Genomic DNA, 20,627 nt, shown 5'->3' with positions numbered 1-20,627 from the left:
AACTCGAAGAGGAAAAGTTTAGCCAAGTGGGGAGTTAATGGTGTCGCCCAGAACCGCATGGCTCGGGCCGGAAAGCCAGGCCGACCAGCAGATAGATTTAATGAAGAAATAATCAAGATCTAGGTCTCGGGTGCTATGCTGCAGCTAAGATCAGAGTTGTGTTAAGAAAACTATAGGTCCTGCCTAGTTATGGTTCTATTCGGAGGAAAGTGAATGAGGTTCGAAAAGGTAAACAGTGGTAATAAGTCTATTTCTATAGATCAGGTGCGTGGGTGCTAACAAGCGCTAAACCAAAACAGGATGGTCATCAACTTCATGTCGACTTCATGCACAGAGAAACTCAAAAGAATAATCAACATATCAGCAAAACCCTTTTTAACAAGCCCTCTAGTACACCTCAAGGACGTATCTCTCCTCGTCCTTGAGTTTCTCAATTTCCCTTCGAGTGTCAACCTTCTTGCCATTGGCCTTGGCCTCGGTGGCAATTGCTTCTTCCAGCACTGCGGTCACATCAGGAACCGGCCATGTGGGACCGCAAAGGTAGAAAGACCCCTCTTCCCGGATGTAAGCATCAACGATCTCAGGCAAAGTCTGGCGCATGCGATCCTGGATATAGATCTTCTCGGGCTGGTCACGGGAGAAGGCACGGCCAAGGAGGGTGATGACACCGGCCTCTTGGTAGGCCTCCCATTCCTCACCGTAGCAATACTCTTCGCGCTGGTGACGGGAGCCCATGTACAACAGAACAGCACCAATCTCCTTGCCCTGGGCCTTCTCAAGTGCACGGTGCTGCACGAAGGCACGGAAAGGAGCAAGGCCAGTACCAAGACCTGCCATGATAATAGGCTGAGTGGACTTAGGCGGCAACTTCATCACACTTGATTTCACACTGACGGTGATGGGGGAGCCAGGTTGAAGCCTGCTGAGGTAGCGGGTGGCCAGACCAAATCGGTCACGGCCGTTCGGAGCCACCCAGTTGACGGCGACGATCATGAGCGCCACGGAGTTAGGAGTCACTTTCTGGCAAGAGGCGATGGAATATTCACGACGCTTAAGGGGACCGACGATACGGATCAAGTCATAGAACTCAGGGTGAGCAGAGGGATATTCAAGCAGGATGTCAGCAAAAGTGACGGTATCAACCTCAGAGCGACGCTTGAATTCCACAGCGCCCTCGGGACCACCCAGGGTAAGAAGGTCGGTCTTTTCCTTCTGATCAGTTGCGAATTCAGCAAGAGCCTCGTAGAAGCGTTTAGGCGGGCGACCGAAGATATCAACATTTTGTGTGAGAGCCTGGAACACTGTACGATTTTCCAGCACGGCTGGATCCTCGCGGCTAGGTACCTCAACGATATCGTCGGCGTTCAGACCATAGAATGCAATGAAGTCAGAGACCTCCTTGACGTCATTCTCGGCGTGGACACCAAGAGCCTCACCGATGTCATACGTAAGACCAGAATCACCCAAATCGAATTCGATGTGGAAGATGTTCCGGTCATAAGTGACAGGTGTCAGGCGTCTGTTCTCCTTGACATGGACAGTAAAGGTCTTGGCAGCAGTGTCAGGTCGGAGAGCAGTCTTGGTTCCGTAGGCCTCCTTGAAAGCCAGGCCCTTTGCGGCAGTCTGCCAGTCCTTGAGCAGAGAAGCGGGCTCAGAATCCTCCTTGTCGAACGACACAAAGCTGTTAGGAGAGATGTCCTTGGGAAGCTGGGGGGCCTCAAAGCCTTCCTCGGGTGTTTTCCATGCCTCAGGAATCTCAATTTGGCGAAGGAGCTTATCAAGATCCTTGCTGACGTTCTCAAGAGATTCAACGTTACCAGTGATCGAACCCAGCTTCTTGATACCGACCTCCTCCAGCGAAGGAAGTGCCACTCGCAGGAAAGCAGTCTGGAGAACAACAGAGGCAAGTGACTCGTCGCCGGTGACTGAGGGGTCCACAATGTAGACAGAGATTCCACGTTCCGCAACCTGCTGCCTGAAGGCTACAGGAAGCTTCTTCTCCAGATCCTCATCCTTCACGCCAGGAGCGTTGATGATAAGGTTGCCGTTGTTCTGGACAGAGGCAGCAATGTCGATATCTGCAAGAAGCTTGACATCTCCAACATATGCGGTATTGGCGGCAGTGATAGCATAGGGAGCTTCCAAAGTCTTGGAGCTCTTGCGGATATCAATACGTACTGCACCTCCCTGGACAAGGTTGTCATGAGTCTTGTTGGTGGTCACGTTGCTTGCTGAATCGGCAGCAAGGGCTTGGGAGAGGACGGCGGCAGCATTATCGCAGGCAGAGGTATCGACATCCCAGAAGATATATTCTTGGACCGCAGAAGGGTCGAATAACTGAAGAGGCACAGTCTGGCCATCAGTCTGAACGACAGGCTTTTCGGAGACAAGCTGGAATGCAGCTGCGGTGTTGATCAGATCCCAGCGCTGGGAGCGGGCATACTTGATGTCCACACAGGTAGGGACGTTCTCACGGCCAGTAGCGAAAGTCAAAGCTGCAAGCACATCTTCGTATAGGGCAGACCGGATGCCCTGTTCTTGAACAGCTTGTTCGTTGATAACCTGGCCTAGGACACCAACAGTCTTCACAGACTGAGGTAGCACTCGGAGAAACTCCTCCTCCACAAATGGACGGTAAACACGAACGTTGATAACACCAACACGAACGCCATCCTTGGCCAGAGAGCGGGCAATCTGGGCAGTGAGAGATGCCTCAACGGTACCAAAAGCAACCAAAACAGAGACCGGTTCTGCATGGCCGTGGTACTCGAAGAGACCATAGTCCGTGCCGAGTTCACCGTTAAGAGACTGGAGCAGCTCGAGTAGCTTTCCCTGGTTGTCAAGGTGACGGCTACGGGAATCTTCCAAGGTCTTGCGGACAGCTTCATAAGTGCGAGAAAGACCCGCCTGGCTCAGAGTGTCGATAACCCGGGTGGTTTCACGTCCAACGCGGACACCATCGTAAATATGAACAGAAGGCAAGACCGACGCGAGTAAAGTCGTAAGCAGCGCCATGTGCTGCGACTCGTGAACGGAGGCACTAGAAACGAGACCCAGGCCAAGCTCTTCAGCAAGAGAAAGGGCGGACGCATAATCGGAGACCAAGCCCTCCTCTCCGGAATAGTCGACAGCAGCAACATGCGCGGCAACAGGGCTGGCAACTGAGTACAACAGAGAAAGCTGCTCCAAGGCTGTGCGCATATAAGGAAGGGTGGCAGAGGAGGCGACAATGCCCTGGGGAACATGGCGCTTCTTCAAGTCGAAGTCTTGAGAAAACAGGTAGCCAAGGGCGATGTTACCAGCACCCTGACGAGTTTCCATTGCTTGGATGGCAGGGGTTTCGCCATTGGCATTGGACTCTTGGCTGGAGGCCCATTGCTTGAGAGCGGCATCAAGGTCGAATGACTCTGGAGAATAAGAGAAGATCTTATCGCTCAGGACATACGCCACTTGCTGGATAAGCGTCTGCGCAGTCACATAGGTCGGGCCGTCTAGAGACGACAAGGCTGGAGAGGAAGAAGCCATCCCGACAAAAATTCCTGTCTAGATACAGGTCAAACAAACAAGTATGAAGACCAGAAAAAAAAGGAAAGGAATGAATCATAAAGTGGGAGGCAATGGGGTAAAAAGAGTCCGACCCCCCATCCGCAGTCTATAGAAATCCCCAGGGACCCGTTGCCTATTGCGGTTAGCGTGAATTGCGTGATTCTTCTCATTCTCTGTTATCGATTAGATTTTTATCGGCATCTCCAGCGGTAAACAGCGGCAGAACTCGCCACTTCCGGCACTTCTCCGCATTATTCACAAGCACAGGAAATTCTCCAATTTCTTGGTGGCCTGAGGCAGATACATCCTGTTTGAGTCTAGCCTAATTGATAACTAGCTCATTGATATTAATCGTTCACTAATCAACCCGACGTCATCTTCTACCACCTGCGGATGATTTTAATCAACTAACCTCGTTATAAACAGCACTCATAATTGCTATTTCTTTGTAAAGATGGCCAACACAGCCTTAATCGGATGTACCGGAATGGTGGTGAGTGCTTCATATAATCATACTTATCACAATATCTCCCCCCTAGATTGTCGCGAGATATATATCTAGTGGTGCGCCGTGGCTGACTCTCAACTCTCTGTCATTGTCGGGTTTTAAAGGGGAGCTTTATCCTCAACAACCTTCTCGCTCATCCCTCTGTCGCTCGTGTGGACACAATTTCCCGCCGCACCCCGCAGGCCGCATCTGCCGCCCAGACCAAACTGACCACAATCGTATCTGACGATACATCGCGCTGGGCCAGTGAGCTCGCCTCGCTTACTCCCACTCCATCTATCTTCTTTTCCTCGTTTGCCACCACTCGTGCAAGCGCCGGAGGCTTTGAAAACCAATACAAAATAGAACATGGCCTGAATGTCGAGATGGCACGTGCAGCGCGCGATGCTGGCACAAAGGTTTACGTTCTGATCTCATCCGCCGGAGCTGATAAGAATGCATATTTCGCATATCCCCGAATGAAGGCTGAAATTGAAGAAGACGTGAAGGCGCTAGGGTTTGAGAGAACCGTGATTCTGCGTCCTGGTCTCATTGCCGGGCAAAGAGAGGAAAGCCGGCCTATGGAAGCTGCGGTCCGCTGTATTGCTGGATTTGCCGGGAAAATACACTCTGGATTGAAAAATGGATGGGCCCAGGAAGCGGATGTTATTGCAAGAGCCGCGGTCAACGCAGGACTCAAGGCTTTGGAAGGGGATGTTCCTACCGGTAGTGAGAAGGTTTGGGTCCTGGGCGGTAGTGACATTATCAAATATGGAGCTGAGACAAAGAACTGAGTAAAAGGGGCAGATGTATATTTTTCATAAATAACTATAGTGTAGATAATAGTGATAGTGCTTACTGGTCTTCACAGCAAATCAACTGAAACATGTAGTCTTTCAAAAAACAAGATTTATGTAAACACGGGGTATTCAGATTTATGGCTGAACCTCCATTGTACAGCCCAGTTCAATTCTTCGGCTTGTTCACCTCTTTATTCTTCCGCGCCGCTCCCCTTCCGCTCGTCGCCTCTTTCTCTTCGTTCCGATCCGGAAGCCCCTCCCGCGTTGGTCGTGTGCCACTCACTTCGGTATTCCCCGGGCTAACATTCAGGGGGTTGCTAACTTTACCTTGCTGTTGACTCTCTTTCTCGGACTCTTGGATTTCGCTCTCAGGTCTCGTCGTGTTCGGGTCATAGGCGGATGGATGGCCAGCGACTTCATTATCCGTACCCGTTTGGGTGCCTTCGTTTCGCTGAGGGTCGAGGATGTTCCGATCGTGGAATTTACTTTCCTCTTCCTTTTGCTGATGGGTTGTTTGAGGTCTTGGGGAGGCGTGGAACGCTCGCCTGTTTTGGTTGATTGGCTGGATAAGTGGCTGTTGGGCTCGGGTGTTGGCGGTTTTAATGGGCTGGCCCAGCCGGGTAGTAATTGAGGTGAGTTGCTTGAGCATTGGCATGTTTGCGATAGCAGATTGATGAATATTTGTTGCTGAAGGTAGGAGAACTGAGGGTACTAGTCTTCGTAAAATGGTAATAGGTTTGAGATGAAGATGTAGCTTCCTGGGCTGTTATTAGCAACTAGTATGATATACCAAGGTATTGATGATAATTACTTGTCTTAAATAATGGTAACGGAGCTCTTTAGAATGGAGAGATTGTGTTGAAGAAGGAAGAAGGAAGCTGGACTTGCGCTGCGGTGGGCGAGCTTGTACTTTATTCCATTGATCATGTTGACGTCATTGGTCTACAGTGAGTACATCCAGGGCATTGCTTTACCACGTGATGATGACAGTACCACAGAGCAAACTACTTGAGCTTGAATGTTGAAGTATGGGAATTGTTCTACAGGGCAGGTTAATACTTTGAGGACTATATCTGGGTAAGCGCGCAATGTGCTAAAGCCAAGCACGTGTTCGCCAAACTCTAGCCTTGTCCTCTCGTACATATACGTAGGAGCAGCACAAGCATGATTCCTCTTTTTTTTTTTTTTTTTTTTTTTTCAAAGAAGGAGGGACATAGAAGAGTGCCCATAAATGGCAATGCTACTTTCGTATCTTTGTAAAGGTTAGTTAGCTGCATGACTGCCTGAGGACTCCCTTAGCCCGAAGACTGTGACGCCTTGAGGGAGAAGTAAGGCAACAAAAAATTATGGAAACCCCTAACTAATGGACATCAGACAGACATCTGCCACGTCAATGACCTCAGTTGAGGCGTAGCTGCCTCATCGTGATGGCACAGTGACTGTGCATATAGAGCCACACTTTGCCAGTTGCTCTAGTGTAGGTTCCAAGATCGTGTCGGCCGCACTTTGGCGGAAATATTAAGGCTTGCATCTGTTGATTCGACTACTTATAAGGATCTAGCGGGGCCCAGTGCAAATCCGATGGCGATCACACTGGCGTCAGCGGTCGGGCCACTGCGCCCACTGCGCCCACAAGCCCCAACTCGTTTGGTATCCCCAAAAGCAATCATACCGAACCCCTGTCGAAGTCCGATATCTAGTTCAGCCAGGCCCCGCGTATCAAGAAAAGGGGATACGGGCATATGCAGAGCTAAAATCCCGGAACCTGAATTGCGCAAAAGGACCGCTGGCAGCTGTCAGCTTGCAGATGCGAGGAGCCGCCCTGAGTCTCCTGTGTGCGAGTCAGTGGAACCCGTATTCAAGATCCCTGGAGCTAAGGATGGACTTGACAGGGTTACTTATTAGCTGCATATATTCCTTGGCCTGCTATCGGACTCTATTGGATACAGCTCGTTGCCGATATTTAGCATATTCCAGCCATGGGCCAATCCGAACGCGTAGGGGTCACACAGTGGTGAAGGCCCTCTCACCTTAAAATTTCGAGAGCAAACCTAAGTCTTTCCATTTGTTACTCGCAAAACACATATGCGTAGATGTGCAGAGGATTCCGGCGTAACATTACGATCACGGGACTGAAGAACCCAGCATAGTGGACCGTGCATGTGGGGGTCAGATATTCAATTTCAACGTCGTCAGAGTTAACGAAATTCACCTCGCTAATACAGAAATGAGTAAGTCCGCGGAATGGGTCAAGGTGATGGCCTCTGAGTCGAAGCAGAAACTCTCGTCGGTTGGGTAGGACTTGTTACCACTGTTTTCTTGATCCTTGTTTCTAAATGTCAATCGCCACGACCAAGAATAGATTAGTAATTCCTAAATAGCACGGGGTGGGAGACAAGGTGTGAGGGTGGCAAATGATGTTGTAGAACCAGAATCATTCACTTCAACAGGTGGTGTACAGTTAATCGTTGGGGTTGCTTCTTCGTCACGGTAGTAAGCTAGCACCGGCGCCGCTGAGTTGGCATCATCCCCTTTCCATGGATCCGCTGTTCGACGGCTCATTGTCCTAGCACTCAGTTCGGATGAGCCGGCAATCCTGCATTGTAGCGAATAGACAGCTGTGCGAAGGCACCTTTTGGAAACACAACCTAGGATGCTCGGAAAAGCGGAGGCCCAAAAAATTCTCCTTATTCATTTGTCAATGCCAGAAGGCACACATCGAAACCATTTCGTCCATCACTCAATGAGCGACGTGATGACCATATTTTCGCCTCGAACTTCCTCTATCAGCCTCAAGAGATGAGAAATTGAGTGTTTTGCACCAGACAAGGGGCGCCACGTCAGTATCCAAATTCTAGTGCAGCTGCATGGGTTCAACAGGAGGTGTACCGTACCACGGTTTGTATCTGCCATTGCAGATACAGTGGTCATATCATATCCTATCATCTCAACCGAGTAAGGTAGGTAAGTGAAGAACAAACCCTGCACCAAAGCGGGGGCGAATGCGGGATTATTCGTCTGCAGCCGTGAAAGATCAGCTGAAAAATGATCGTCTCCTAATAATTGACTTCATCATACCACTTTAAGAAAGGGTAGTTGACCAAGACCGAGCTTCACGGCGCAATGGATGCCAATCGATATCTTTTAGTGACGCGTCTGTTGCCACTAAGTGCAGAAACATCTAGTCGAAACGGGAACATGCGGAGGATGCGAGACACCAATTGCTACCAAAGATAGATATCCTTGTAAACGGGGTTGGGAGACAAAATAATAGAGTGGAGGAAGTCAGGTAGGGTTGCAACCAGATACGGACATCAAGTCTTATTGGAAGCATACCAGCAACCGAACAGGCCAAGAAAAAAAAAAAAGAAAAAGTAAAAAAATACTCTCAGCAGGATTCATTTCATCTTTCAGTAAAAACGGGATATCCAAGTTTTGATACTATAGCAAACCCCCCCCCCCCCCCAAAAAAAAGGGAAAGGGGAGTCTGAACTTATTGGTCACAAATTGTCAATAATATTCACATAGACATGTAGGGGGATGATCTCTGACGAACCATAATGATATTGCAAAGAGAAGGGATTCAATATTTTTTTTTCCATTGCCTCCCCCTCTTAGCTTGGTAGCCAGGTTGCCCCTGGAATTAGAAAAAAAAGTTAACAAATAATAAAAAATAAAACGGGGCACCAGTGTAAGACGGCATGACAGCTGGCAGCAAAGTGACGGATCATGCAGAAGCTTTGACTCGGTAAGGGTGAAAGCATATGGTTCTCGAACGATGGCTTCATACGAAACACAGATGCATAGATGAAGCGGGGATGGTAAATTGAGCACCCAAGGCAGCAATGGCAGTCCAAGCCAAGCTAGGACAGCGAAACAATGATTCGCGATGAGGGATTTTCGGATGCTCGACTTGAGGCAGCATAGATGATTTCGCCACGACAGCAGGGTGCATGCACCCATGAAGCACCGACTGATTACAATCAACCCAAAAAGGGAATGTTGCGGACATCTCGTGTCTCCACTGTTGGGCAAACTTGTTGTAGCCAACCGCAAGAAGCACTCAAGGGAGGTGATGCGAATGTGATGGTAGAATGCTGTGGACGATAAGCCATCACACAGCAAAGGCACTGATCGACAATGAATGGGCATAGTAACAAGAACTGGCTGAACAGTAGCATAGAAGCTGCTCACGAAACATAAATAGGACCAACGATCCTTCATCTCAATGTTATCTGAATCAATCATCGTTTCAAAGTATATCCCCTCAAGAAAATTCATAAGACATAAAGTCTTGACCTTGATATAACGCGTTTCAACATTTTTAAATCTCCATCAAAGTTCAATAGGCTTTGTTTAAGCCTAGCCTATCATATATTCAGAGGGCGGTAGGACCACCGGGTCAAGCCAATAGAATATAAGGCAGAAGGTGAAACATCGAAACTGCACCAAGTACCAGTGAGTTTGATCGTGACCCCGGACAGGCGTTCTCTGACTGGTCTGATAGGCATGTGTTTTTACAACCAGAAGAGATATGCGTGTGGAGATTGGAGTTGGACCAATTTTGCTCACCGCTGCAATTACGAGTACCGTACTGGCGAGACGTGCGGTATGAGACTTGTCAACATGACCGAGTTTGAGACGACGCAATGCCGTCTTTGTGAGAAGATCGAGACCAAGTACCGGCGGCGAAGCGCCGAGATGGAACGGTTGAACCGGTGGAAACGGGAGGGAAGCACTCTTGTGGCCTCCATGGATCGATCACAGAAGCTCATAACGGAGCTTGAGAAGGAGATCCGCCAGCTTCAGAGGGAACGTGATGACCGACGAAAAGCATTGTCTTGAATTGCCGCTTGTTAATATTAGGGGGATTATGGCGCTGGCGAACTGGAGCTGGATTTTTTTTATTTTTTTTTTTTTAGATTCCCTCATTTGCGATTTCTTTTAAATTCAGTCCTAATTTCAGTGTAATAATTTCATGTCTCACAATAATGGGTCATTTTGCTCATGTGGCTCGTTGGCTGTGTCATCATGCTGGGTTGTTTCCATCAAAATGAAAACAGCCCAATCTAATGATTGGAGGAAAAGTTTGGATTTGATGGGGACCTGTTGTTGATTGAATATGAGGCCCAATGAAGTGTTGCGAATTCCGCAAATCTTGCGTCTCGTGTGGTATCCTCAACGACCAGTTCCACTCAATAAGCGCCTATACTCTTGGTGAGCGCTTCGCCGATAAGGATTGGCAAGTTGCCCCGTATATAAGCAATTGCCCTAAATGCAAGAGAAATTGAGCAAAGAAACTGAAGGAGAAAGACAGCCCATATCCCTAAACTACCCAGTATAGACACCACATTCATTAGCGATTAATGTCTGGACATCAATGCCACTGAAACGGGGTGATGTTTGATGGTTTCTAGTATGAATGTGAAGCCCCGCGTCCATTGTATGTACTCACGTGAGTCTAACCACATTCAGTTAGCATGGTGTAATCGGCCCTCTGTCTCGTTTCCGAGTCAGTAATATTGTGAACAGTACTGGTGGAGTGCTTTTATCATCAGTCCTTGTTCCCTTTTCCCTTACGGCTTGAAAGGATTGGTACCCTCTTGTCAATTTTGGTTGTTTTCACTGAGGGTTTCCGATTCATGTTATGGAATAAATTCCAAAAAAACGAAGAGCAGTATACCCGCAAAACCTCATGGCGAACCGAAGCAATGGCACTTGTTGTAAATTATGATGCCTTCTGCAATAATCCTGCCGTAAGAATGCAAGTAGGGGATGGATAGTCTCTGGACACTGCTTATATATGAGGAATTCACGCCCAACGCCCTCCGTACGGAGTACATTTAGCATCATCCAAGCGCCAGATGCAACCGGACCTTCGAAGCTACGTGGACCATTTATCTTGATTCGGATTGCTCTGCAGCAGTTTTGATCGAATTGGCATGAAGAACACGAGAGCAGGCATGAGAGCTCGGGTGTCTGTTGTGCAAATTGACGTCGCCGCCTGCCACGTCACCAGTGAACAACATTAGTTACGCTTCAGATCCGGCGGTAACTACTGGTTAGTACTTCCATGCTCATCCTCTCTGGGTTCAAGGAATGTTTCAGCAACATATGCTTTCACGGACTTATAGTTCGAAGAAGGACAATCTCGGGACTGTGGTAGATTACTGATAGGGAATATTCAAGAAAAACAATATGGGATTATCTTGACCGAGTAACTGAACAAGAAGCATTCTTTCATGATTTATTTAATGTCCCCAGCCTCGGGCTCGTCATCAACTTTAGCCAGCCCATGCTGCTTCAGCAGAGCATTAATTTCGTCAGCATTCCACAGGTGGTGGTAAATTTTCCCTTCCTGAGTCTTTCCCACCGTCGCAAATTCAACTGTGAAAACAAGATTTAGTAAATTTCATTAGACTGCAGTGGCGGGGTAGGGGTCGGATAAGAATTCCATGCACTACCACTTACTCTTCTCACTGCTTAACTTCGTAGAGTCCATAGTCTTGCTCAGGACCTTGACGGCCATAGCACACGCCTCCTTCAAATCACAGTCTTCCTTGTAATCTTGTTTGAGCAGACTCTGGGCACTTGCATTGTTTGCTCCTACGCTAGTGGCCTTCCAACCACCGTAGTTACCACTGGGATTGCTCTGGTACAACTGGAACTCCCGAAGAGGGTCGTAGCCGGCATAGATGAACGAGACACCGAATGGACGGAGACCACCATGTTGGGTGTATCCCTGTTTCAGATCGCACAGTCGACGGACCAGTTGCTCACATGGGATTTCTTCGTCGTAGGTAAGAAGATAACGCTGGGCGGCTTGTCGGGCGTAGTTGATTAGGATGTTTGCATCTGCCGTCATACCTGCCACGGCACAGATCATGTTACTACCCGGAAGATTAGCTTTTGAATACAGCCACGATAAAATGTCTGCAAAAATTATCATCGTACTCATTCAGAGTGTAAAGTTTCTCCGCAGAAGTGTCCTGCTCTAGCAGCTTGCTAGTCACCTTCTTCTCCGCTGCAAGAACGATTCCATCTTTGGCCAGAATTCCTAGAGCCGTGCCGGCGTGCGAAATTGCTTCGAGCGCATATTCAACCTGGTAAAGGCGACCTTCGGGGGAGAAGATGGTAGTCTATCGAACAGCGTCATCGGTTAGCTAGAGCTTCCGGGCTAAGAAGATTACGGAATGAGCGTACCCTGGAATCGTATCGCCGTGACATATCGAATGTGACGTAAAAGCGGACAACTAGAAAGAAAGGAGTCTTTGTAGATGAGCGAAGGTGGAGGGAAAAGAAAGGGAGGTTGTTGATGAGGAATGGTCAAGCTGCGTAGGTTGGGTTGGGGTGAGCTCCAAGTCACAGTCAGTGACCAGGCAACTTGCCCTGCGCGTCCAGCGGCTTGCCATTTGCCAAGCTCGGGCCCACGCCTTTACCTTTGGTTTCTATGCGAAGCTCTTGACTGCCGCAAAATTGCACGCGCTCTCCGCTACAAAAGTAGTTTTACCAATTCGCCTATGTATATAAACATCTGGAAGTTCTTGAGCCAACAATTCATCGAACCCGTATTTTCTGTGCATCGCGATTACAATGCTCAAGTCCACCTATACCCCTCCCCCTCCACTACCACCAGGCTGGACCGAGCATAGAGCTCCTTCGGGTGCGTCACATCGTCATTGTCATGGAATTTCTCTTGTCTGACCGGACACAGGACACTTGTATTATTATAACTCGCAAACAAAACAATCAACCTACACTAGACCTCAGGCGTCTGCGGCTCCACTCCAACCTCAATCGGCCCCGTCTGCGCCCGATACCACTCACAACGCCCCTTATCTTACTCCGGATACTTTACCTCCATTTTCCTCGACGCCTTATGCACCTCAGGGATTTGGGTTCGGCGCATCTATCCAAGCAACACCTCAACATGGTCAACATCGGGGCGGCTTTCGTGGAGGAAGAGGCTATCACGATCGCAGGAATAGAGGGCCAGAAGATAGGCCGAAATCGAAACATGCCCTACCCAGCTGTGCACCGTGGGTACTCGTCAAAACCAAATTGGGAAGGAGATTTGTCCACAACCCTGAAACGAATGAAAGTTTCTGGAAAATTCCACCGGAGGTATTGAAAGGAGTTGTGGAGTACGACCGTATAGAGAGAGAGAAAAAAGAGAGGGCGGAGCGTGGTGAAGACATCGATGACGAGAGTTCCATCCTTGAAAGGGAAACTGAGCTATCTGGCGAACAGCATCATGAGCAGAAAGGAACTACCCCGGCTGTATATGCGGGTGAAGAAAGTGATGAATATGAGGAAGTCGAAGTGACAGATAGCGAAGGCGAAGATGAGGATCATCCTTCCAAACGGCCGAAAACGGAGGGCGACGATGGCCAACAACAACCCTTGGAGTTCACGGAAGAAGATATCGAGTACCAACTCGCCGCTATGGGTGAAGAATATGGCCTTGATCCCGGCGAATATGGAGAACCAGGCGAGGATGGCTGGGAAGAAGGTGCAGAGGGACTGCCACTCACAGAAGAAGACGCAACTGCTCTGTTCCGTGACCTTCTTGATGATTATCATATTAATCCGTATGCAACGTGGGATAAAATCATTGAAGAAGGCCGGATTATAGAGGACTCTCGTTACACCGCGCTTCCGAATATGAGGTCGCGTCGGGAAGTTTGGTCTAATTGGAGCCGCGATCGAATCCAAGTGCTTAAAGAACAGAAAGAGAAACAGGAGAAAAAGGACCCGCGCATCAAATATTTAGCTTTCCTTGAAGCGCACGCTACTCCAAAGCTATATTGGCCGGAATTCAAACGCAAGTATCGCAAGGAGCCCGAAATGAAAGACACACAACTGTCCGATAAGGATCGAGAGAAATTCTATCGCGACTTAATGTCACGGTTAAAACAGCCGGAGAGCACTCGCAAGTCCGAACTCTCCACCTTGCTGAAGTCCGTCCCTCTGCATGATTTAAATCGCTCGTCGAGCCTGGAAGCTCTCCCTCCAACTATCATTACCGACATCAGATATATCTCTCTCCCTGCGAAGGTCCGTGATCCACTCATTGAAACCTACATATCTACTTTGCCTCCGGCGCCGGAGCAGGATGAGCATATGACTGCGGAACAACGAGACGAGGTAGAGCGTAAGAGAATGGAGCGCGAAAGGCGTGAGAAGGCTTTGGCAGAACGGGAGAAACAAGTGCAAGAGGACAAACGCAAGCAGCGGGGTGACCTTGCCCGTGGGAGGAACCTTCTAAGAGAAGGAGAGGCAGAGATTGAAGAAGCCCTGAGGATAGGTAAAGCGGGACTACGAAGCCATATAGAGGGCGAGCAAGACTCTTCAAAGGAAGGGGAAGCCCAGGAAGGGAAGTGATCCATAGGTAGTAATGATCTTGTAATAGTACAAATCCATTCAATTGTTATTGTCTGGCCAACAGCAGCCCGCCGAACCGTCACGGCTATGGGAGCAATTCATTTCCTTCTATATCTCCAGACAAATTATTGGTTCGACTTAGGTCACAGGACAACAAATACTCATACCTAATAGATACAGAAAAGCCAGGACGCCGGCCTTGGAATCCAGTCATGTATGTTGACACATTAGAGAACACTTTTGTGCGACTTCGTATAGCTCATGGGGTATCAATGTAATTATGAAAAGTTCGGGACCTCCCTTTGTAAGAAATGCCACCTTTCCCGTTTTCCCGTTTGATTCATTTCCAGTCTGTTACCTGAATCTCCAATTATCCCAGTCATCATCGTCATCGTCATCGTCATCGTCGTCGTCGTTATTTTCTTCGTCATCCTGGCCCTTTTCATGGTCTTTTGACACTGTGGCAGCAGAAGCCGGATCATCCATCAAATCATCTTCTTTGACCCCTGTGGCCCTCATACTTCTTAGCTCCTCACGTTTGTGTTTCAGCCGTCTAACCCGCTCCTCTAATTGCTCCATCTCGTCGAACTCGTCTTCTAAGAAGCGGGCTGCGTCTTCGCGTTCACCTTCGGCCTCGGCCTCACGGCCACGGGCTATTGTGTCATTTTCTTTCTCTTGTTGTGCTGCCAGCTGCTCAGCGGAAATAGGTGCCGCTGATATCGTCGCCTGTGCGGCAACTGCAGCAGGCGCCTGTGGTGCCCTAGTTGGGGCTGCTACTTCACGCTCAAAAGCAGCCCATTCGTCTTCATCAATAGTCTTAGGATTCTGAGTCATGTTATTCGATGCCGCTGCTGCCTCGGATGGTTGTGCACTAGGTTGGGCGGGAAGCTGTTCGGCTTCTTCTTCTGATAGTGGTTCTGGGCCAGCAGTATCCCGCTCTGAGAGTTCAATGTCTTCGTCTAGGGACTGGGCACTCGGTGGCTGTACAGTACGAATATTTGCTGACTGCGGATCCGCGTTTGCGATCGCGTGTCTCATTTTCTTGCGCGTCAAGTCATCTTCGGGATCTACCTTGCGCTTCTTGGTGACACGGTTTGTTGTTGTGGTTGCTGCTCTTGTGGTCTGATTTGAGCCCTTGCGAGAAGCCAGTTCATTCCGAAGTAACGATCGAACATCCGCCATCGTAATGAAGATAACCCCCCCTTTTTTTTTTATTAATGTTTGGTTTCTTTCTGATTTTTTATTAAAAGAGCCTTCGCTGATTGTAATAAAGTGTTCAAGGATATCGTAGCTGGGTTAAACTAGTGTTAGATGCAGGACGATCAGGAAAATGCGCAATCTATGTGGGGATACGGAGGAGCTTTCAATGAATAAACGCGACGAAGAGGAACCCTGTTTGGCGTCGTACCAAGACCTCCCCGCCGAGCCGCAACCATCTATTCACGTGTCTGCTGACTCAGCCGACGACCGCGACTCCGTCTTCATTCATTCCTCCTCGTCCAACTTCATCTCCTCATCCCCCCATCGCCTCCCTGTCAACTGAACTGTCGCCAAACTCATCAGAAGTCGCTACGCAGTCGCTCGGTTGCCAATTTGGTATCGTCGGCTTGCAGGACATATCTATAAATCTCAGCCAGCATCAAGACAGCGCTCACGCGACCCCGCTCACGCCAAGCATTCACGCTGCGCGAGAAAGAGGAATTCGTCAGAGTCAGAACACCCATACCCGGTGTTAAAATACTGTCGCTACGCGTTGTGTCTTAAATAAATCTTTGTGGAAACAAATTTGAGAAGATAAAGTAATACCTTTGTGGACCGAGCAGCAGTGCCACTGTCCAGCGTCTTCTCTTGTGTATTACTTGAACCCTCTGATGCCGTAGAACGAGATTTGGGTGGCGCTTGTCCTGGGTTACTCTACATCGCACCGTAGAAAGCTTTTGCATCTTATCATTATATACCCCCACCATGACCGGTAAGCTCATAGTAACCACAATCTCGCGGACAGTATGTCAGTCCACATAGGAGTGGAGTGACGGTTGAAAGCAGATCCCCAAACTCAGTCTGGATAGCCAGCTAACAGCGACGTCAGAAGAACCGCGACGATCAGGTCGCTCGACCAAGGGTCAGCACAAGAACCTCGATCTTATCCCTGAGACACCTGCGAAGAAACCCAAGTCGAAAGCGCAGCCGAAGGAAAAACCACCGAAACCCTCCGTCGAACCAACACCTGCCCCCAGTGAAGAAGAAGAGATTATCCGATGTATATGCGGAGAATATGAAGAGGAGGAAGACATCGAACGTGATATGATTTGCTGCGATCGTTGTTCAGCATGGCAACATAATGACTGCATGGGTCTCACATTCGCGAAGGGCGAGGAACCTGACGAGTACTTTTGTGAGATATGCAAGCCTGAAAATCATAAAGTTCTCCTAGATAAGATTGCGCGTGGTGAAAAGCCTTGGGAGGAGGCAGCTGAAAAAAGGCGCAAAGAAGCTGAGGAAAAGAAAGCATCGCGTCGCAGAAAGGGTAAAAAGGGAGGCAGAAGAGGCAGACCCAGTGAGCCCAAACCTGAGCCCAAGCCCGAACCTAAAACCGAGGCGAGCACACCAGCACGTACAGCAGCTTCGTCAACCCCAGCCCCTGCTCCCGCTCCTGCCCCTGCTTCTGCTTCTGCTCCCCCTCCCGCCGCCGTTACTGTTCCTCCAGCGCCTGACGCTGCTCCGACTTCCCCAGCACCACCATCTGTTACACCGGCCACCGAGAAGAATGGTGCCGTTCCCGATGTCCGATCGGCAAGTGCTCAAAAGCGCAAGTTTGATGAGCGCCAGGACGTGTCTACGCCTGAACCTGTAAGTGCTCTGGATGACTCCTTCGAGCAAGGTACTCTGATAACTAATCACCTCGTGTTTCAGACACCGAAATCGAAACAGCAGAAGGTCTCTCCCCCAGCAGATACTGTGATGACTACCGTGGAATCAACCCAAGTAAAGGATGAAGCTAAGGAGCAACCTTCACGCCAGAACTCTACCGCAGAAACGGTGGTGGTTGAGGGCGTAAAGACCGTGGAAGAACTCTCTAATCCTGCTCGGAAAAGTGCGGCCAGTGCTCTGGTCAGGTTATTTGTAGATCAGGTTTCTGAAGCCCGAAGGCGAGGTTCCTTCAGCTTGTCGGATGGGAAGTCAGCGGAGGAGGTCGCACGGCAACTCGCTCTCTCAATCGAGAATGCAATGTATGAGAATTTCTGCGGAGGATCTGGAGAGACCACAGAGCAGTATAAAGCACAATTGCGGACGATCTTGTTTAACGTAAAGAAGAACCCTTCTCTACGGGATCGTCTGCTCGTAGGTAGTTTACTCCCAGATACCCTCTCTAAGATGAGCTCCCAAGACATGGCAAGTGAAGAACTGCAACAGAAGGATGCCGAGATCAAGCGCGAAGCCGAAAGGCAGCATATTATCGTGCAAGAACAAGGGCCAAGGATCAGGCGGACCCATAAAGGCGAGGAACTGGTTGAGGATGATAATCAGAATGTGTCCAGTGAGCCCGTGTTCTCTGCTGCTCCCCGTCGAAGCTTAGTCGATGCAGATGGCAGTCAAAGCCCAGGTCCTCAGCAGTCCGCTGATGGCGATAACGCTCAGAAATCTGGTAACCAGCAAGCATCTGACAGCAAACCTGCCGAGGGCATGTCTCACGATCAGCACTTCCCGCCTAGGGCTCACTCCCCTGGGGGCACTGAGCACGAGCAAGTGTTTCCAGAGGTGGCAACCCATATTCGACAGCCACTACCAACTGGAACGGCTCAGGCCGATGCAGAGATTGATCAGCTTTTGAAGGATGACGAACCAGAGTCGCCGCCCTACTCACCTAAGGATTATCATGATGAAGGAGCTGTTTGGCGCGGCAAGGTCATCATGAACCCCATTGCCGAGTTTTCCTCCTCAGCTAAACATGTTGGGGGTGCCGACCTCAGTGGACGAATCCCCTGGAGTCAGCTCGCGCCTTCGACATTGCTTGTGGACGGCCGAATTGACATCCAACTGGCTAGCGAGTATCTCTGCAACTTGCGTTTCAGTACTTCCACAGACGTGTCAGTCATTTGTATCAGCAAGCCCGAGTTGCCAAAAGAGCAGGCAGGCTTCGACAAGCTCTTCAACTATTTTTCGGATCGCAAGAGATACGGCGTGGTTGGCAAGCATCCGCTAGCAGCCGTCAAAGATACTTACCTTATTCCTATCGAGGCTGGGTCAACTAAGAAACCCGAGTTCATTGAACTCTTAGAGAACAATACTCTGGAGGATCCAACTCCGGAACGGGTTCTTCTCGTCGTTTTTGCCGTGAAGACTTCTGAGTCGAATCCCCCTTCGGTCCAGCCCTCATCGCACCATCCAAGCCAGGAGCCAATGGCTTCTGCGAGTCCAGCAACACCTCAACAACAATTCATGACTCCCGGGCCACGGCCTGTGTCTCAAATCACCCCAGCGCCTTCGAATTTTGACGGAACACCGCTGGCACACTCCCCATATGGTCAGCAACAACACCAATTTCAGCACCAACATCCTCCACATGCCCCCCAATTTGCACCATATCAGAGTCCAGCGCCACAAAATCAGGCCCCAGTCACAGGTCTTGCAGCTGCCGTTCAGGTACTGGGTACTCAGGCTAGCTCCCCAGCTATTCAACAGCTCTTGCAACAGGCGCCGAACGCGGATGTTACCCAACTTAGTGTCGTCCGTGATATCTTGTTGCGACGGCCGGAGACAGCGCTGAACTACGAAATATTGATGCAGGAATTGGTCCAGGCTACAACGAATGGACATAATCTACAGCAGAATGCAAAGTAGATGGCTATAATACGACTGTATAGTAATCATCGGTTATTTTTCTTAGGTTCCTTTTGGACATGGTGTCTGTGTTGTACTGCTGTTACTCTTACTGGGAAGCGGAAAATGGGATATTGGGTGATCATGGGATATCTACGTTTGTTTTCGCAACGGATTTTCAGCACAGCGATGAATACTTCCTTTACTCAATTCATATCCGAGTTTTTGCAAACCAACTCACCGTTGTAGCTTTCTTTGCTTGTCAATGCGGTCCTACATAGTTCCATTCAATTTCCAATTATGAGACTCAGTTCGTGAATCGCGCTTCCATGCCGTTATTATGTAGCACTAGCAGCTTACGGTCCAAGTAAGCAGACCAACTGTATTGCAAAATATGGCCCAGATTTGGATTTTCAAGACAAGTACTTTATCCTATTAACACATATGACAATTCATAACGTCCTGATAGAAAGAATAACGCCTGCGCTATGCGAATCCAGCAAGCAAAAGAAAAGAAGAGTAGTGAATAGTCATCATAATCACCACCGTCCACCACGCTTCTTGTAGCCGCCGCCACCACCATACCGAGGTCCTCTACCACCACCCGCGCGGCCACCCCAGCCACTGTCCTCATCATCGTGATGACGAATTGGCGGCGGTCTGCCCTTGAGCTCCTCGCTGAGTTTCTTATACGTCTTGCGCATGTCCGAGTAACCCATGTGCATTTTACCAAAGAAATGATCCGCCAATCGACGATCATTATCGAGACGACTCAGATACGCGCCGCAAACATCGCATACTTGCAGCTTCTGGTGACCAGACGGGCCAGAGGTATCCTGCAGATTCTTCAACTCGCGCTCACACGTTTCCTTTTGATGTTTGGCTGTGCGAATCTTGTGCAATTCATTGTATGCCTGCGCAACGGAGCCGGTTTCGCCTAGGACGGAAATCTCAAGCAGGCCGCCGTTGATCGATTTGGTATAATCGGAGATTTGTTTGAGCTATTGAAGGTTAGCAACCGGCTTTAGTCCGCTTGGTGGAAAAAGCTATCCTTACAAGATTATTTGTCTGTCGGATTTCGTCCGGGGTCTTTTCCAATCGCCGCTGTGCAGAATCAATTCTCCGGTCACAATCATCAATGTATTTCTGCATGTCTCTCATGTAGTCAAAGTCGAAGCCCCATTTAGACTTCTCCGCAGCCGAAGCTGTCTCATACTCCGTCTTCAGACCTTCACTATGCACCTTAGGGCAAGGGCCAAGATCTTGCTTGGTATTGGTGAAGAGATCATGCGGGCATGTGCCGACGAGATATGAGCGACAGACTTTAGGATCGGTAATAGAAAGCTGAGCGTTGCGGGAGGGAGCACCAGTGCCCATGAGCTGGTCCGCTACGAGAAGATTTCTATTAGCTAGGGTTTGAGCTGCGTATTTTTTGTTAGAGCTAGCTTACCTCCCATGAGCTGCTCGAGCAGCTTTCTCTGTTCCGCCGCCATGATGCAATGACTCCGAAAAGGGGACGTTCGTGCGTAAAGAGTGGGGATCGTGTATATGAGAGCTGTTGCGATGAACGAAAGATGATTATTCGGCGG

At 49.3% G+C, this 20,627-nt stretch overlaps 11 protein-coding genes across 11 annotated transcripts; 4 read left to right on the top strand and 7 right to left on the bottom strand.

The window, feature by feature from the left end:
- Nucleotides 1–229: 229 nt before the first annotated feature.
- On the bottom strand, nt 230–3,763 carry BDV27DRAFT_36839 (sulfite reductase subunit alpha). The gene has a single exon (XM_032076453.1). It carries the CDS (start codon nt 3,523–3,525, stop codon nt 388–390), a length of 3,138 nt encoding a protein of 1,045 aa, XP_031931739.1. The 5' UTR covers nt 3,526–3,763; the 3' UTR covers nt 230–387.
- BDV27DRAFT_36840 (uncharacterized protein) lies at nt 3,764–4,881 on the top strand. Its single transcript, XM_032076454.1, has 2 exons — nt 3,764–4,039; nt 4,159–4,881. Exons 1-2 carry the CDS (start codon nt 4,001–4,003, stop codon nt 4,825–4,827), a joined length of 708 nt encoding a protein of 235 aa, XP_031931738.1. The 5' UTR covers nt 3,764–4,000; the 3' UTR covers nt 4,828–4,881.
- Nucleotides 4,882–4,886: 5 nt separating this feature from the next.
- On the bottom strand, nt 4,887–5,697 carry BDV27DRAFT_122111 (uncharacterized protein). The gene is made up of 2 exons (XM_032065544.1): nt 5,645–5,697; nt 4,887–5,591 (listed from the first exon to the last, which is right to left on the bottom strand). The coding sequence occupies exon 2, from the start codon at nt 5,486–5,488 to the stop codon at nt 5,000–5,002; it is 489 nt and encodes a 162-aa protein (XP_031931737.1). The 5' UTR covers nt 5,489–5,591; nt 5,645–5,697; the 3' UTR covers nt 4,887–4,999.
- A 2,757-nt stretch (nt 5,698–8,454) lies between these two features.
- Nucleotides 8,455–9,237, bottom strand: BDV27DRAFT_122108 (uncharacterized protein). The gene has a single exon (XM_032065543.1). The coding sequence runs from the start codon at nt 8,843–8,845 to the stop codon at nt 8,618–8,620; it is 228 nt and encodes a 75-aa protein (XP_031931736.1). The 5' UTR covers nt 8,846–9,237; the 3' UTR covers nt 8,455–8,617.
- Nucleotides 9,238–9,342: 105 nt separating this feature from the next.
- BDV27DRAFT_153850 (uncharacterized protein) lies at nt 9,343–9,678 on the top strand (the record flags this gene model as incomplete). Its single annotated transcript, XM_032071865.1, has 1 exon — nt 9,343–9,678. One exon carries the CDS (start codon nt 9,343–9,345, stop codon nt 9,676–9,678), a length of 336 nt encoding a protein of 111 aa, XP_031931735.1.
- Nucleotides 9,679–9,921: 243 nt separating this feature from the next.
- Nucleotides 9,922–10,294, bottom strand: BDV27DRAFT_122106 (uncharacterized protein). Its single transcript, XM_032065542.1, has one exon. The coding sequence runs from the start codon at nt 10,188–10,190 to the stop codon at nt 10,029–10,031; it is 162 nt and encodes a 53-aa protein (XP_031931734.1). The 5' UTR covers nt 10,191–10,294; the 3' UTR covers nt 9,922–10,028.
- A 707-nt stretch (nt 10,295–11,001) lies between these two features.
- pre9 (proteasome core particle subunit alpha 3) lies at nt 11,002–12,200 on the bottom strand. Its single transcript, XM_032076452.1, has 4 exons — nt 12,037–12,200; nt 11,788–11,972; nt 11,305–11,723; nt 11,002–11,220 (listed from the first exon to the last, which is right to left on the bottom strand). Exons 1-4 carry the CDS (start codon nt 12,058–12,060, stop codon nt 11,081–11,083), a joined length of 768 nt encoding a protein of 255 aa, XP_031931733.1. The 5' UTR covers nt 12,061–12,200; the 3' UTR covers nt 11,002–11,080.
- A 113-nt stretch (nt 12,201–12,313) lies between these two features.
- On the top strand, nt 12,314–14,394 carry BDV27DRAFT_36802 (FF domain protein). The gene is made up of 2 exons (XM_032076450.1): nt 12,314–12,496; nt 12,548–14,394. Exons 1-2 carry the CDS (start codon nt 12,427–12,429, stop codon nt 14,215–14,217), a joined length of 1,740 nt encoding a protein of 579 aa, XP_031931732.1. The 5' UTR covers nt 12,314–12,426; the 3' UTR covers nt 14,218–14,394.
- BDV27DRAFT_36803 (uncharacterized protein) lies at nt 14,395–15,561 on the bottom strand. The gene has a single exon (XM_032076451.1). It carries the CDS (start codon nt 15,397–15,399, stop codon nt 14,572–14,574), a length of 828 nt encoding a protein of 275 aa, XP_031931731.1. The 5' UTR covers nt 15,400–15,561; the 3' UTR covers nt 14,395–14,571.
- A 201-nt stretch (nt 15,562–15,762) lies between these two features.
- On the top strand, nt 15,763–19,307 carry BDV27DRAFT_122102 (putative PHD finger domain protein). The gene is made up of 3 exons (XM_032065541.1): nt 15,763–16,189; nt 16,307–17,067; nt 17,131–19,307. The coding sequence occupies exons 1-3, from the start codon at nt 16,183–16,185 to the stop codon at nt 19,057–19,059; spliced, it is 2,697 nt and encodes an 898-aa protein (XP_031931730.1). The 5' UTR covers nt 15,763–16,182; the 3' UTR covers nt 19,060–19,307.
- A 114-nt stretch (nt 19,308–19,421) lies between these two features.
- On the bottom strand, nt 19,422–20,570 carry BDV27DRAFT_122100 (LUC7 domain-containing protein). The gene is made up of 3 exons (XM_032065540.1): nt 20,489–20,570; nt 20,095–20,426; nt 19,422–20,039 (listed from the first exon to the last, which is right to left on the bottom strand). Exons 1-3 carry the CDS (start codon nt 20,529–20,531, stop codon nt 19,578–19,580), a joined length of 837 nt encoding a protein of 278 aa, XP_031931729.1. The 5' UTR covers nt 20,532–20,570; the 3' UTR covers nt 19,422–19,577.
- Between the last annotated feature and the right edge of the window lie 57 nt (nt 20,571–20,627).

Source organism: Aspergillus caelatus (assembly GCF_009193585.1).
Source record: "Aspergillus caelatus strain CBS 763.97 unplaced genomic scaffold BDV27scaffold_20, whole genome shotgun sequence".
Taxonomy (NCBI): domain Eukaryota; kingdom Fungi; phylum Ascomycota; class Eurotiomycetes; order Eurotiales; family Aspergillaceae; genus Aspergillus; species Aspergillus caelatus.
This window is presented reverse-complemented; position numbering and strand designations above follow the sequence as displayed.